Here is a 16910-nt window from a genome sequence, read left to right on the forward strand (position 1 = left end):
GATGTTTTTTTCTGGCCACATGGAACAGCTTTGCAGGCACCATGCATCTGTGAAAGCATCAGCCTGAAAGATGCACGAGTGAATAAAGAGCAGAGCACTTCAACCCAGGCTGTGCAATTCTTAGGAGGCTTTTGCAAGTTCTTTATTACCTGAGATCTTTTTCACTATAAGATTTGAACACTGCACTTATTTTGTGTTTATTAGCTGACATGGACTGCTGCCATGTCATGCTAATTAAGAGGTCCATATACATGATATAATGCCGCTATCGTGGCAAGATCCAGATGTGCTAACTGGAAAACACACAGAATACACAGCAACAGGCTTATGATGCTTTCGCCATTTTATTTATGACTTGAGCAAAGATCACCTCACTGGCCGCTCCCCATTTTTAAAAGATGTTTGACAGCCTCTGGAGGGCCCATTCTCCTGCCCCATCACCCACAGCAATGCTATTCACACCACATACCTCTATCACCTAGAGCTGTTCAGTTTTGCATTTTATTAAGTATAATGCATGATTTTAATTTTATTTTTTTTTAAAGACATTAAGAAATCTTACTCGGCCTAGCAAGTCCTGACTTGTGCCCAGAATGAACCCAACTGGTATAAAAGGAAAACATAGAGGCCAAAGACAGAAGAGCTACACAAATATATTCACTACTATAGCACACTGCATTGATTTTCCCAACAGACTTAGCTCAGCATCTGGAGATAACACGGTGACTGCACTGACAAGCTGAGCTGGCTGAGGATGGCTGGGGAGAATAAAAATGGGGCTGCAGACACAAAGGGGAGTATCTAACCATTAACTAAAGCCCAGGAACGGGAAGCTGGTGTTGCACTGCCATTGTGGAAACTTCAGTCACCTCCACGGAGCTGGCAACAACTGACGGACGTGTTAATCACGAGAAACGTGGGTCAGGGCGAGTAGTGAGAAACAACCCCTGCTCGTGCGTGGAAAGCTGCTGGTTGGGCTGACTTCAGCAGAAATAAAGTTTCAAGGGGAATTTTTGCTAGACTCCAGGCTTCTGCCCAAAACGATGACACACAAGGAAATCAGAGCCACCGCCGGGATTTGGGTACACAAGGGATCTTTTGTTCCTCTAAGAAAAGCAGGAAGCATGCAGCCAGGGCACCAGCGGCTGTGCTGGCTCTCTGAGGGATCCTGGATGTGTCCCCAAAGCTTTTACTTCACTTTCAGGAGTGCAAACGCCTTCTGCAGCACCCAGAAGTGTGAAAAGGCATCAACATCCAATGCACCAACATCCAATGCACCTCGCCAGGTAGTATCAGGAGGGTGGAGAGCAAGGCCAGAGGAGGAGGTGCTCGCATTGCCCTGCAGATATGTTCCAAAGCACAAATTGCTTTGAACCCCACAGCCTCAGCTATTAGTAATCACTAAATGATCCACCCTTCCATCACCCCAGCACTTGACTCCATCACCTCCGGTAGCAGCACTTGGAGCAAATTAACTCCATGCTGTGTATTTTGCCTCAAACTGTATTATTTCAATGAAACCAAGTGCACTTAGTCTCACGCTGGGTATGCATGGGGTTTCTAAAGAGCTGGTCACCAGAAAAATTAGAGGCTGTCACATATGAATTTTAATCACTTGCCTTTTTTTTTTAGAGCTGTTTTACATGCAAGCACTGCAAAGCAACTCCCTGCAAAGCATCCTCTTTGGGAAAAGCTTTAATTTAAAGGGGAGTTTTAACACGTGCCCTCATCATGATAAGTGTTCGGATGCTTTGTGAACTATTTTGTCCCAAAAAAAGGGATCAGATATTGTTATACACCCTCTGCAGCCCCTTGCCCAGCCCACCCCCAATTTTTTTTTTTTCTTTTTTCTTTTAAATTGCCATTTCCTGATGACAGGGCAACACCAGACACAGGATCCAGCAGAGCTTTAGAGCCACCCGTGAAGGTGCCTCCAGTCCCATCTCACAGACACCATCAGCTTGAGGCAGGCAAGAAACCACAGGACAACTTCACTAACACTTGTAAACCAGCAAATGTCTTCAGTTCTGCCCTGGCACCCTGTCTCTACATGGTAATCGTATACTAGAAGCCCAGAGAATTAAAAATGTAACTGCCTCCAACTTGTCTCATTTAACAGAGAATCTCAGATTTTGTGCGCTTTTTCTTTGCCATCTACCCAATCCCATTCAGTCACCTCCACTGTGTCTTCCCAGCGTGCTCTGGGCCACTAATAAAGCTAAAATAGACATACATTACATACATATATTATGCCTTTTATATATATATAAATATATATATATGTATTTGACCTTGCCTTCTGCATTGGAGAAGAGCTATCCAAGGTGACTTCATGTTTCCTGATTACGTCCTTGCTCTGTTTATCCTATAAAAACATGACACACCTTGCAGCCTTCCTTATCCAAGTCTTCATGAAAAGGACAAAACGTTTGCCCTCGGAGGACCGCTGCAACTTGAAACCCCACAGCAATGGAGGAGCTGGCACCATCATCCTGCTCACACACTCACTCTAAGTTTGCACTATTTGCCTGTGGCCCCAAAAAAGTCTCAAGTATTGTTTCAGCAATGCTTTTTTTGAAGGGTTTATTACCCCAGTGCAGCATCTGATCTCAAGGAAGCATTTTATTGAGAGTCAGCTAATCAAGTTCTGCTCTGCCACACAAACTGCATGAATATTATCCCATGGACATATATAAATGCTTGAAAATGAAGCCACACATTGCAAAACTTGGAGATGACACACCACCAAACACCGGACAAGCTCATGCAGCAATGACTGCTTGGTGGCTCCAGCAAGTTATTTACTCAGTACCTTTTTGCTCACTGATGTTGGAAATAACATCAGCTGTTTCCAAGCAATCTTCCACAGAGAAAGCTTGTTTTACCTGTTTGATTTTCTTTCTTACACTGAGGATGCTGTTGTTGAAAGAAAACCAGCGAAATTCAAACAAAATGCATATCTGTACTATTATTCTCGCTTTTTTATGATGCGAGTTGCATTTAATTTATTTTTAGAATAAATAATTCCAATTTGCAAGCCTGTATATGTATATACATACACAAGCACACGCTCATATAGATAAATAAAGAATGAAACCCAGCAGGCTAGCCAGAGACTGGTTTACCTGCTCTCAGTCACTTCGGAAGTTTGACCTTTTGAGATTGCAGGTTTGAGTTTTAATCCTGGTCTACCGGACACACCAGACATAACGCAACCATTTAAAAGCTAAGACACTGCAAAACGAGTGCTGGTTTTGCACCACTTTAGGTTTACCACATTCACAGACGTCCATCCTGATGGCTGAGCTGCCAAGCACCCGTGTCCCACCACGCTCACGTGCACCACAGCTGCCTAGAGCAGAGCTGCAGATACAAAACATCTCGCAGAGTCGGTAATTCAGTTAAAAAAAGGCAAAAGTAAGTCTTCTTCAATGCGTTACCATCCATCACACGTGAGACACGCCATCCATGTGCCCTGCTTGAGGAGCTCCACCAGTCTCCTTGCAGCACTGCGGAGGGAAAAGCCTGAATCGAACTGCAGAGAACAAAATGCCCACCCAGAAGCTTTCAGATTTAAAATACAGTGTGTGACATTTTAAGGCACATTTCAAATAACCAGGCAGATTCCTATAATCCACCTTCCAATCCCCTCTCAGCTCCACTTGAATCTCTCTTTTGTACCCAAGCCTGCAATTACCGTAATACCAAACCAAGACAGAAAGCACCAGAGCAGTGCTGAACAGCGAGCGTCTGGTTTAAAAGCTTTGAAGGTGGTTATTTCCATGTCTCCTTCAAACAGCGCTCCTAATCATCCAGAAACAGCAGTTATCAATTATAGCTGGCTGTCAAAAGTAGATTTACTGTGATAAGGAGGGGAGCAGAGTCGAGGACTTCTGGCTAGACCTGCCTGTTAGACCACTGCCTGCAAAATTACACAGGGATGTGGAAACCCACCAAGTCTTCCACAGCACAGGCTTTGGCAGAAAAGCAAGTCCTGGCCTTATATTTTAGACATGTGCCCAGGAAAATCCATGAATCCTGTCCACGCTGGTTAGCAAACGCTGACATCTTCTACAAAGAACCATGCAGCTTGCTGCTCAGCCTGGATTCACATAACAAGGACACAGCCCTAAGCCTTCCTCTTTCTATAGACAGCTCCTCAACTTTCTAAATTCTTCCCAAAGTGGTTTTGCCCAAAGCACAATCACTTGCAGGAGGTCTGAATTGCAGGCTGGAGTCAGTCTGGGTACAACCCATCTGAACTCTGCCCATGGCAGTGCTCCTCTAGATGTATTTGGGGATTGAACTCTGGCTCACCTTTGATTAGAAACGCATCCTGACTCACCACGTACAGCCAAGACACAGCAGAAAACAGGCTGAAACCCTTGGTAAAGAGTTCAGTGCTTACTCTTGCTATTGAAAGCCACGGCTGTATAAAAATCACAGCTAACCCACAAGCAAATGTAAACACACTGTGTGAGTCCAGACAACTACAATAAAATGGTCCCTGGTGCAATAACTTCCAGCTTCCTCTCAAATTCTCTTTTGGATCACAGTTTATCCTGCAAGAACAAAGTCCTGCATCTGTCATCAGCAACATAAAACACACAGAAATAAAGTAAAACACAAACCGCATTCATCTAGTGAAGACACTGCTTCGAAGGACCCATAAATATCTCCCAATATCTGCCAGTTACCTCCTAACTCAAAATCAGAGTGTCTCAATAAAGACGACCATTAGCTTCTGGGCTTAGTCTGATTATCTCACCAAATTATCTGAAACGTGGTTTCCTCCAAGCTATTAAACATGACATTTGCGGAGTGCTTTGAATTTCTTCCAGGAAACTCATCCAAGCAGCAGCAGGAGAAGGATCCCCATCTGAACCACAGTTGCACCAAACCTGTGAGTTCCTGAGGACCACAGAGATCCCCATCAGCCCAGCCTGCCCAGCAGTCTCACCAGCCCGATAATGGAGTCAAGTCGGTAAGCAGAATTAATTAGAAATACCTGACCTCAAAGAGATTTCAGGGTGAAGAGGTTCTGCACCGTGCAAGGAGGCTGACATAGGAACCAACTCTTGCATCTTGCAGAAGAGGGACAGAGCTACAGCATCCGTAGGTACAGATGGCCACCATGATGGGGATATACCATACCATCTCAGGGATATAAAAGCACGATAGAAGACCCAGATTTTTATCTCTGCTGAGAATATGGGAAGTTTCACACTCTTTTCCACAGCTTCACTTTAATTGCGTATTTGCAATATTTAATTGGATACTTGCCCACTTCTGATCTGACAGTTCGATCCGACCCTGTTGACTGAGCGCCCACTCACCTGGCCATCTGCTTATAGGCTTCCTCTGCCACCGCAAAGATGTGAGGATCCATATCCCCCATGTTTTGGCCACTGTACGCGTAGATGACATCTTGTTCGTAGATTGGCAGCTGCCCATATGGATTGATGGCAACAAGTACAATACCTTAGAACAGATAAATAGACAGATATGTTACAAACCAAGCACAGAGTTAATACTTCAAGCTTTTCAGGGCTTGCTTTAGTTGTTTCAATCAATTTTTTAAATATGATACTTGGGGGGAAAAAAAAGATGAGAAGGGAATGGGGAAGGACTCCTAATTCTTATCTCAGCATCTCCTTCAAAGTGCTGTGCTTTGATAGCAAGGCTATAAGCTTCAGTACAGCTACAGAGAAGGCACATGAAACTGGGGGAAAAAGCAAATATATAATAATCTTCATTGTGTGAAGCCAGACTTTGCAGAAAGAGTAAGAAGAACTAAATAGTGCCTGAGCCATCATTTCAGAAAAGCAATTCCTATGCAACCAAAGCTCTGCTAGACCCAAACAAATATCCCGGATTTTCCCCTGGCTTAAATTCTGAGTAAAAGCTCATAACAAAGAATGTACTCAAATCAAAATGAAATGCATAAATCACAGGAAAGGAATGCCAGAGCCTGCATTAAAGCTTTAAAGTTTCTTTCCTCTCCAGCTCTAGGAACACGGTGCCTGCCCGAAGGAGGCAGTGAGCCCAGAATTTAATGAGACACAAAGCCACACATGGTGCCACCTGTGTGCTCAAGGGAGCTGGTCCGCACCCTGCAAAAACTGAAGCACTCACAAGTTCCACCTGCAAACTACCTTCAGGTTTTGCAGGTTTAAATTGTTATTGTAAGGAGCTGCGGAGAGCACGTGGCTGGTGGGAGCGGGTGCTGTGCTCCCAGCCCGGCCGATTCAGGGCTCGGGCATGCTCCAATTACAGTAAAGCACGGGAACGCTCAGCCTGCAGCAAACACCAGGATACGTGACTCTAAGTCACACCAAAAGGCAAAGGTCAGCTAAGTCACATTACCTGCTTCCGCGGGATATTAACCCAACAGCTTCACCTCATCGCGCCCTGCTCCCGTTTGCATCTTGGATCTGGCAGGGTCACGCATCACTTTCCCTTAGTCACCAAAAACACACCTGCAGCCACCATGCACGCCAAGAACTTGCTGCCAGAGAAGCATTTTTTTTTCTCCCCTCCTAAATTACTTTTAACCAGAGCACAAGGTACGTTGCACCCACACAGAGCTCTGTAGCTGGACCTACCGTTGCTAAGACCAAACAGCCAAGCCTAAATCGATGCATCTTCATTAGCACAATGCTGTGCTCAAGATCATCATAAACCTTCACGAGAAGGTGCACTAGTGAAACCTCACTGACTTTGGATCAAAGCAGGTTTGCAGCTGAGAGTACACATGCAGCTGCAAAAGGCTGTGAGTTGTGCCAGCGGTCTAACATTGCGCATCATTAAATATTTAAAGGGAAGTCACCACTATTACCAGCCACTGAGACCACGTATTTCAAGGGCACTACTTTGAGGATTCATCTCCTCCTGCCAAGCATTTTCTCAGCAACCCTAAAACGCAACACCTTATCACAGCTGTACGTACCAGCCTTAACGCTGCCATGCAAATAGTCCCACGCATTTCGCTGAAATCTTGCAACTCATCACTTAGAGAATCCTTATTCTGCATCTCTGTTAGCAAGGTCATCTCGAGTGCCAGAAAGAAGGTTCAGCATTCTATATTCTCCAATGTAACTGAATAAAAATGGCTGAATTGCCTTCTTCTGGTTTTTTTAGGTTGCAGTTTGTTGCCCTCCACTCACAGGTAACTGGTGTCTTGAATGGTTTTGGCAGGCCATCCTTCCCAGGAATGACACACCCAAGTTCACACCTGCCCTCCTTCTGCTTTAAATTTAAGAGTTCAGTGATCCCCAAAGTCCTCAGGAAAAGGAAGGAAATAACAGTGCAGCAAGGGTTTTTTTGCAGTCTTTCAGGAGGAAAACCCACCATGGACATTTGCCAGTTGGATTGCATCTTTCTGGCACACTGCTGTTCTCCAGTGGTTTGCCAAGTCCTACTTTTTTCCCCACAGACTGCCAAGCACATGCAAAGTTGGCCTTAAACTCACCCAACAAGGTGTTTCCACCAAGAGTTACATACACAGACCATGAACTCGGGAAGTTCACAGTGCACCAACCCTCAAAAATCACCTCTGGTTTTGCAACCTAAAGCTTGTTGGCACACACTCATGTCTCCCACCTGCCCCAAATTCACAGCCCCCAGACCTTCCTCGTGCCACAGCCTCTGGCTTGTGGTCCCAAGGGGTTTCTATGTGGACATGCTCTGACCTACTGCTTTCCAGGAGCTGAACGTGTGGCCTGGACACTCACCACAGTACGTGTAGATGTGGTTGGACTCGAGGAACCTGACTTTGAGGTTGTGGAGGACCGCAGGCTCATGCAGGTAGCTTAGGGCCGTTAGGTCATTCTCTCCCACCAGGATATCTGGATTGCGCAGGAAAGGCAGCTCATTTCCTTGGAGGTCAACAGGATATTCGTAGAGCTGAAGAGACATATATGAGGAATGTGAGAACACAAAAACCAACAGCTCCTTGAATGTCTTATAATCCAAGGACAACTTCAGATTGATACAGTCCATACTTGCACCTCCTGCTCTAACTAGAATGGAAGACCCTTTATGCTCAATGCTATAGGGACCTGGATGATCCTGCTGTCCCACACTGCCAGGAGACAGGACATCCCCCTGGTAAATGCTTTGAGCTGGCCAAGAGATGGTCCTGGGGGACACAGATGGTCCACAAGCACCTACCTGAGCATACTTGGATTGTTTTCAGGCCAGCCTTGGGGTGAATAGCCTTTAGCCAGCTCTGAGCAGTAACAGGTACCATACAGAAAACGACAGCTTCACCTGATCTAAGCATCTTCATGCTTTTTGAAAGGCAGCCTCATTTCAAAACAGACCATATTCCTCCCAGAGTTATTTCTCAACTCATTTTTAATTCAAGTTACTTTTAGAATCAAAACCTTACACCCCTTCAGGCAAAGGAGGACATGGAGAAGCACAGAGTCCCTGCTGCTTCAGTATCTGAAGAGCCAGGTTATGCCATTGAAGCATACGGCTGCCCATATGCGAAGTAGTTTTGGCTCATCCCCAGATGAACAGCAGACCCACCAACTAAAGAAAAAGTGTAATTTTTTTTTTCTCTTAACAGTAGGGAAAAAAAAAATTGCTGGTGTTGTTGCTTCCCACAGGGTATCCTGATGCTTAGCTCCCAGCAGAAGGGAGGAATCCCAGTTTGCAGCAAGCAGAAGGGAACTACAACCATTGCATTGGCACTGCATCGCAAACAGCACAAGTCAACCCAAGTGCACAAGGACAAGCTCACGCAGCACATATGACAACCTCAGGCTTGTCTTATACTCCAATTCCACGTTGTCAACGCCAATTTTCAAGAGTTTGCACTCAGTCTCATATCTTAACGGCAAACACATCAGGGATCCCTTGTGATATTTAAAAATCAGCTCTTCATTCAGAAGGAGTACTCTTGCATACAGAGTACAGCCAAAAACCACAAAATCCATGAAAATTCACTTAAAGCACAAGGACAAAAGAGAAGCACTAAACTGTTGGGTAATGCATGTTGGCTGTCAGGAACAAAAGGCTTTCAACATCTTCAAAACCCCTGAAGATACATATGCTCAGTATCCCCATCTGATGCACATGTGTGCTGTTTCCCTTTGCTGAAGCTTTTTAGCCCAACATGACTTGGGTCCAGGCAGGGTTTCATATGGAAGAGAATCAAACAAGGGTTTCCAGGAGCATCCACAGTAAGTGGCAGTCTCTTGCACAACCCCAAAATAAGATATTTCTGTGTTTCACCAAGACAGCAACATACTTATTAAGCTACCGTCTACACACCTAGTAATCCTTTAATCTCCTTGTACTTTAATGTTGCTAACCCCAAACTCAGCTGTACAAAAAGGCTAGACTTCTTAGCAGAACTTCTTAGCCCCTTTGGTTTCCAGAGAAATATCCAGATTAAAGAGCCAAAAAGAAAAAAAAAAAAAAAAAAAAAATCACCTCCTCTCTCCCCAAGTACTAAAACCGCTGAAGATCTCAACCAGAAAAGGATGGAGGTGGCAGCACTCAGCAATACGTGCACATGTCCTTTGGCAGCCCGAGCACCACCAGTGGTAGGAAGAAGCTGCTGAGGGCAAGATGGGTGCCCACCTGTACCCAGGCACCCATCTCTGCTGGGCACCCTGAAGAGGGCACCCATTAGTGCTGCTTGTGAAACTTGCCCCAGAGTCAAAGCCTGTAGCGCTTTTCACACCCGTCACAGGTCCCTCACAAAGCCTTGAGCATTGCCTCCTGGTTTCTCCAAGGTTTCTATCTTCTTGCTTCAGGAGCAAGAGAAAAAGCATGTAAGAAACCTGCAACAAGGGTCATCCCTGTGGCATTCGATGCCACTGGGAGGCAGGGACAAGCTGCTGCACGGAATGACTGGAAACACACCCAACATGAGCATTATGCTTGCATCATGAGCGCAAAGCGTTATGTCATTAGAGAAAAGATATGCTCAAAGGATGATTGGTATGACTTGGTATAGAGATTGGTAGATGGTGAATCCAGGAGGTCCAGCCACAGGGTTACTGGGCAGGGAGTCCACCAAGAAGCAAGGGGCTGAAAGACTCAAAGTCTTACAAGAACATGCCTAGTGCTTCCAAGTGAGTGAAGTGGTATCTGTGCACCTCCTCACCCAGATGCATCACCACAGAGGGAAAAAGCATCTCCAAGAGTGGCATCATCTGTCCTTCACCCCTTCAGAAATCTGCCCTGTGGTGGAAGAGCAAATGGGAGAGGACAACAAGCGTGGCCAGGGCCAACCCTCAGTGCAGATTTCAACGTGAATGACTTCCTTCACAAACCTGGCACATTCACATACTGCAAACGGCCCACGCTTGCACTGCTCTGAAAGAAGAATTGTTTTGATAAACAGCCTAATCAAGCGTGTCTCATTCCTGCTCTCCATCTTCCCTTTAAGTAATAGGGTGAAAAGATTCCCCGCAGTATAGAAATGGTTGGCTGGCAGGGGACGTGAATTACTCACCCTCCTCCGAGCATTTTCAATTTGGAGAAAGTGGCCTCTATTAACTCTTTTAAGCAACAGAGCAGATCACCCTATAGATAATTAAGGAAACCCTACCTGCTCAATGAGGAAAGCTGGTTTAGGTGGACTTCTTAATGAAAAATATATTTATGCTTCCTGCTACACCAGGCATCACACGTGGAAAATGCACCTCACGGCGAGCCTGTAGCACGGCTGCTCCCTTCCCATAAACCACCCAGATTTTGCAGCTGAAGCAAATGCCACGGTTAACTTCAGCTGCAATCCCCCACTGTCACCCGAAGTCCCACCCCACGGGATTTTTTTTTTTGTGCAGGACAGAAAGCAGCTGCTTTTCCCCAGCCTCCGCCCTGCTTTGGGAATGATTTATCGCTGGCTGCACACATGCCATGAGCCGGGGCTGTTTGCGCACTTGAAAGCGGCACTTGCTAAATTCTTCTACACTTAAATGAGTTGCTTATTTTTGTCTTTTTGAGCTTTTACATTTTTTTAAAAATGGAGAAAAAAGGGGTTTATATAAGATTATAATTAAAAAGAAAAACTAAGGCGTGGAGAAAGCTGTTGCACAGCAGTCACTTCTGTGCTCTATGTGATTTTTCCATTGGTACCCGAGTTTGAGTAGATGCTGCTAGCCACACTCTTTCCAATTTGCTCAGCAGCAAAAAAGCATAAACTGATATTTCTAACATACTGCTGCTGTAAAAAAAAAAAAAAAAAAAAGAAAAAACCCACCACATTCTGATATCACAGACTATTACAACTTTGCCAGGGGATGAAAAGAGATGAGAGAGGTCAAGGGCTTTTCTCGCAACCTACTTTAACGCAAGTATCTGGGGAGGGAGCGGGCAGGGAAAAGCTGGAAGTGCTAAGGCAGTAAAACACATTTTAAAATACTTCCTAAAAAAATATGAGATGGCTCAGGCTTCTTCACACATTAATTTGAAGCTTTAAATTACTGAAAAGAATAACGACGTTAGAAAGCTTACAGTTTCATCTTCAAGTTTCAGATGGAGGCTTTTATCTCCCTCTTTGTAATCCTTGATAATTTCTGCCGATCTCCAAACTTCATCAGGGTCAGGAATCCAAACCCTAGTGTGCTGGAGAGGGGAGGAAAAAAAAAAAAAAGAAAAATCTTAAACACAAGGAAATCTCAGGAAATTAAATCATAAATAAATTAATTCATTACTGGTACAATCCTATGCTCATTGTAAAGGCAGTGCAGCTAAATGATTCAAGTAAAAAAAAAAAAAAAATTTTCTAATTTTAGGGTTTGGGGCAAGTTATAGACCAGAAGCCTAATTTTCAATCAGACTTTCAATTAGGCTTCTCCTGAACAAGGCGTACACTGGCTTGTTACCAATCTAACGAAGTGGGGTACGGACTCCAGGTAAACATGAAATTCAATTTCCCTGGGAAAAAAAGAACAACTCACAAACAGCCTCCTAGAAACTTTTATGAAATAACGCAATACCCCCCAGCAGACCGTATGCCAAAGCATATTTCTTTTGAACAAAATAATAAGTTGCTCCCCACAGAGCAAGCCATAACCCAAACCCACCACCATGGAGCTAAGCAGGCAATAGAACCCAACCTCTTTGATTGGAGGCGAACCTGCAACCAGGCTTCAAGGCTCCAGAAAAATGCTTACTTGCAGCATTTAACTTTTTTTAGCATCTCCAAAGTTTGGGCCACCCTTTTGCCTCCAAGAGGAAATCACAAAGGTAGACCCATACAGTTCAGCCAAAGTGTCCACAAAGGGACAAAATCCAAGAGCAAGCAGCACCACTCACACGTAACGAGACTGTGGTGTTACTCAGAACCACACCTCCTGCTAATGAGATTGAATTTGCTTTTATGATGCAGAAATAAACACTCCACCCAGGCTGTGGAAAAGCCATCCCTCGCACCGAGCAAGTAACCATTGCTGTGGTGAGACCTCCAATACTTGCTCTCAGGAGTTGGGACAAACACAGTGCAGACTCAGCAGTAATGCTGCAACCTCCGTGCACGGGTTTCCCTCACCCTCTGCCTCTTGCTGAAGCAGGTACCAGTTCTCCTACTCGTAGGGCTTCCAAGGCATGGTCCTAAGAACTAGAAAAGACCCCAAAATTGCTCCATCTCTGCAGGGTGTCACCTTGAGTCAGGCTTTTCATTTTGCTGGACACAGTCCCATAAAGCCAGCCAACACAGAGTCAACATGAACCCTTCAATAATCACTTATTTATTGGCTTTTTGGGGGGCATGCCTCCCCCCAAACTCTTCCTTTTGACTGAAGTAAGAGCTATATAAACTTATGTGTACACAAACCACAGCAAATCCAAGCAACACCAGCTCCACAGCACCAAAGATGGTTTTGGTCCTCACCTTAAAACCAAATCCCCAGCACACGATGGCCAAATAACGCTCGGAGGGACCCAAGAGTTAAAGCAGCACCAGCCGTCTAACAGCCAGCTCTGCAGCTGAAGAGCAACAGATTTTTATATGTATCGCGTGCAATTATTTTTAGAGCTGCTCGATAGCTACAGCAGCAGGAACCTTTAGATGTTAATGGAGCTACACAAATATATTGCCAGAACAGCAGTTTTATCAAAGAGGGAAACAAAAATAAAAATTAAAAAAATAGACTTTTCTCAGCACACCACCTCTAGCACCCCACAAGCCTTCAGCGCTTTCCCTGCCATGAGGAAGGACTTGGGGGTACTGGTGGACGAAAAGCTCAACATGAGCTGGCAATGTGTGCCCAGAAAGCCAACCGTGTCCTGGGCTGCATCCCCAGCAGCGTGACCAGCAGGTCGAGGGAGGTGATCCTGCCCCTCTGCTCTGGTGAGACCCCCCTGCAGTGCTGTGTCCAGCTCGGGGGTCCCCAGGACAAGAAGGACATGGAGCTGTTGGAGCGAGTCCAGAGGAGGCCACAGAGATGATCGGAGGGCTGGAGCACCTCTGCTATGGAGACAGGCTGAGAGAGTTGGGGTTGTTCAGCCTGGAGAAGAGAACGCCCCGGGGAGATCTAATTGCGGCTTTACAGTACCTGAAGGGGCTACAGGAAAGGTGGAGAGGGACTGGTGACAAGGGCAGGGGGTGACAGGCCAAGGGGGAATGGGTTTAAACTAAAGGAGAGGAGATTCAGACTAGATATACAGGAGAAAATTTTTTACGCTGAGGGCAGTGAAACACTGGCACAGGTTGCCCAGAGAGGTGGTAGATGCCCCATCCCTGGAAACACTCAAGGTCAGGTTGGACGGGGCTCTGAGCAACCTGAACTGGTTGCAGATGTCCCTGCCCGTGGCAGGGGGGTTGGACTAGATGGCCTTCAAAGGTCCCTTCCAACCCAAACTATTCTATGACTCTGTGAGGCTACCACAGGGAACGGGCTGGTTCAGGACCCCCAGACTAACCTCCCATGTCCCCCTCCAGCAAGCAGCATTGCATGAGACGTAACATCCCTGCAGCGTGGCCAGGAGCCCCATCTTTGGCCAGACCACAAAAGGAGGAGTAGGTGCAGCTGGCAAGGTGCCGATACCTCACTCTGCTTTCCTCACCCCCTGCACCTTGCCCCAGTTTCTCCAGGCTCCGACACGATGTGAAGGGCTTTATAGACCATTGTTGCAGTTCTCACCCCTCCTGCAAAACTCCTTGCCTGCCTTTTCATCCCCACTGCCGTGGTTTCATCCTGTGCCAGCTCTCTCCTGACAGAAGAGAGATCAAACATGCTCTAGAAATCCCCAAAATAGATGGGGATCAGGATGTACCCAGCTCAAGACAGCCTCAAAAACAAGACGTTGCTGGTCTTGGCTGGAGTCCTGCAAATTCTTCACCTGTGCGTGGGGCTAGGCGAAGACTTGGACCTGCCTGGACAGACAGATGCAAAAAGCAGCACATTGACCCCAAAGCAACCCAAAACCCATGGTGGTGCTTGTGCACACTTTGATGGATGAAATTTGGGTCCATCTCCAGCAGAAGTAAGACATCATGTCAGCTCCTCTTGGCAACTCATCACCAACCACGGCCAGGAGCGATCCAATGCCTGCGTGAAATGTGGGAACCACTGTCAGAAGGTAGTAGGTCTCAGCATCCACCACCCAGGGATGGACCTACTACCTGGTGGTGGAAGACTTCACATCCCATCAGCCACCCTGACTACAAAACTACAGGATTTCGGTGATAAAACTGATTTTCCAGGACTCTGCGTGTACACACATGTGCAAGGGATCACATAGTACAGAAGGCAGTAAGACATAGGTGTTTCCAAGGTCTCAGGAGCCCTGGGGGTAACTCCTTCTCTGGCTGGGAGATCCCAAATGTGATCACTGCTCCAGCACAAGCACTCCCCACACCAAGTGCTTCCCCCATCAGGCTAAATAGCTGCGGGCTGATAGAATAGGGTGTTACAAATGCATTTCCCCAAGCACCTGTAATGTTCTCCTTTCATGCGTGCATGTACACACACGCCCAAAAAAGGGGACCACCTTTTTTTCTTCTTGTTGTGCATTTTCACCATCCTCCCCTCCTTGCTGTGCTCCAGCAGGGATGCAAACCCTCCAGGCAGGGCAGGCTGCTACACAAACCCACATCCAACCCTTCCCTTTCACCCTTAAATCCTAGGTATGTCAAACTGTACAGTGCTGAAATAAAAGCACTTTGTCATTCTTAGATCTTTACAAGGCGAGCTTTAATTAAAACCTTCCAAGCTTCGAGGCGGCCCATGGTGGGGCCATGCTGGAGCATCGCGCTCACGTTGCCTGCCTTCCCTGCCTTCAGCTTCTGCAACCCGCTCCCTCCAAAGCGGCTTCACACACTGTATGTTTGCCAATCAAACTCATATAGATGAGAGCCATCACGTCACCAAAACCACGCTCCCCTGGCAGGTACCCACCTGGGCAGGAGGAGAGCATCTCTGCGAACCTCTACTTCCATAATCTCAACTCTAGCATAATTATTCCACTTTATATGCCATATCCTGGCTTCATTAGCTTTAACAACCTCTTGATCTTCTGGAGGAGCTTGTTATGGAGGTAAAGGACAGGCAGGTCTACCTCAAAGCATTGGGACCACAGGGTTAGCCTGATTTCAGGCTCAGGAGACACAACCCTGGGCAAATCACTTGACCTCCTGACACTCCAGGGTCACTATCCAGGAAGGCAGAAAGACAAATCAAAGGTGAACACGCAAATGTCAGCTAAGAGCGAGGTGGAGATTGGGACAAATATCTGTGTATTTTTCTTCGTAAAGCAAGCACACTTCTACTTTTCCCCCTTTGCAGCAGGATTATTGCCAACCTCATTCTATATTGTTCAAAGAAATAACATGGTCCAGTATTTTTGGATGCTCTTGAAGAGGACAAAAACATATATGAAAGAAAAAAAAAACGCACAAGCTTCAGTCCTGGCTTCCCAAGAATTTATACATTTATACATACAGCATGTGAACAGTTAAGCAGCTTACTTTGAAACAGTCTAATAACTAATTTTACTAATAGATGGCTTGTGAGAGCTGCCAGGTAAAGTTTTCCCAAACTTTGCTTTTCCCAAGTAAAAAGAGCAAAATACAAGCTCTACCTTAAATTAAGAGGTCATACTAGACAGCACGGTTCAGAGTTGGGATGTAATTTGTCTTCTCCCTGTTGTGTTTGTGGGTTGTTTTTTTTTTTAAACACTATCAAAGATAACTCCACAGAGATAATTTAAAGAGGCTCTTGCAGCAAAAAACCAGAGGACTCTCCTTGCAGCCACTGTGCATGGATGCTAACGGCATCTCCTTCCAGCTCTGCACTAAAGCAAATAAACTTCATTAATGTGCACTCAAAGTGCAGTCCTGGGCTGAACTGGGGTCACTGCCACGCGTGTTTTTGCCCATCCACCAGCATTATGTCCACTGCAGCAGGATCCCACGTCCCCTGTGATTAACAGGTGGTTATTTATGGAATTATTTAGCAGTGCTAAATGTGCTTGTGCAAACCACCGCGCTTGTCAGTGCTGGGAAGAGCCGCTCTTGATGGGTGCTGTCAGCAGGAGGGCACAGAAAGGCACCAGCTCCAGGGCTCTCCTGTGTGCCTTGCAGCCTTAAAAATCCCTTCTGCCCCACTTGGCAGTGACTCAGGAGAAAAATCTGCTTTGCCCGTGATGCAGCAAGGCACAGACGAGGCGCTTCAGCAGCAAGGCAAAAACCTCTCTGTTAAGGAACTTGCGGACCATTAACATTTTTATTATTACTTACAATATTGAACATCAGCAGATGGCAAGTCATAATCCTCCCTCTCCCATCCTGCAAACGAGATTTCCATCCCAGGACTGATTTATCCCCTCCCCAACAGACAAGCAGAGCCTATATTTAGGTCAGAGCTCCCCAAGCTCTGCCATGACTCCGGCACCCACTGACCCCGGCACCTCACCGCAGGCTGGCTTCTCTGTTTGCTGCTGGG

The 16910-nt window shown here is 46.1% G+C and overlaps 1 protein-coding gene across 2 annotated transcripts in view; it reads right to left on the bottom strand.

Moving 5' to 3' along the window:
* The window catches only part of MYO5B (myosin VB), a 148808-nt gene that overhangs the window by 106616 nt on the left and 25282 nt on the right, over positions 1-16910 (bottom strand). For both annotated transcript variants that reach the window (XM_075739704.1, XM_075739705.1), the window contains exons 2-4: positions 11479-11589; positions 7734-7905; positions 5337-5481 (exon numbers count right to left, since the gene is read on the bottom strand). In XM_075739704.1, the coding sequence (XP_075595819.1) occupies positions 5337-5481; positions 7734-7905; positions 11479-11589 (428 nt within the window). The remainder of the gene's footprint in view (positions 1-5336; positions 5482-7733; positions 7906-11478; positions 11590-16910) is intronic.

The sequence above is a fragment of the Balearica regulorum genome, chromosome Z (genome assembly GCF_011004875.1).
Source record: "Balearica regulorum gibbericeps isolate bBalReg1 chromosome Z, bBalReg1.pri, whole genome shotgun sequence".
NCBI lineage: Eukaryota > Metazoa > Chordata > Aves > Gruiformes > Gruidae > Balearica > Balearica regulorum.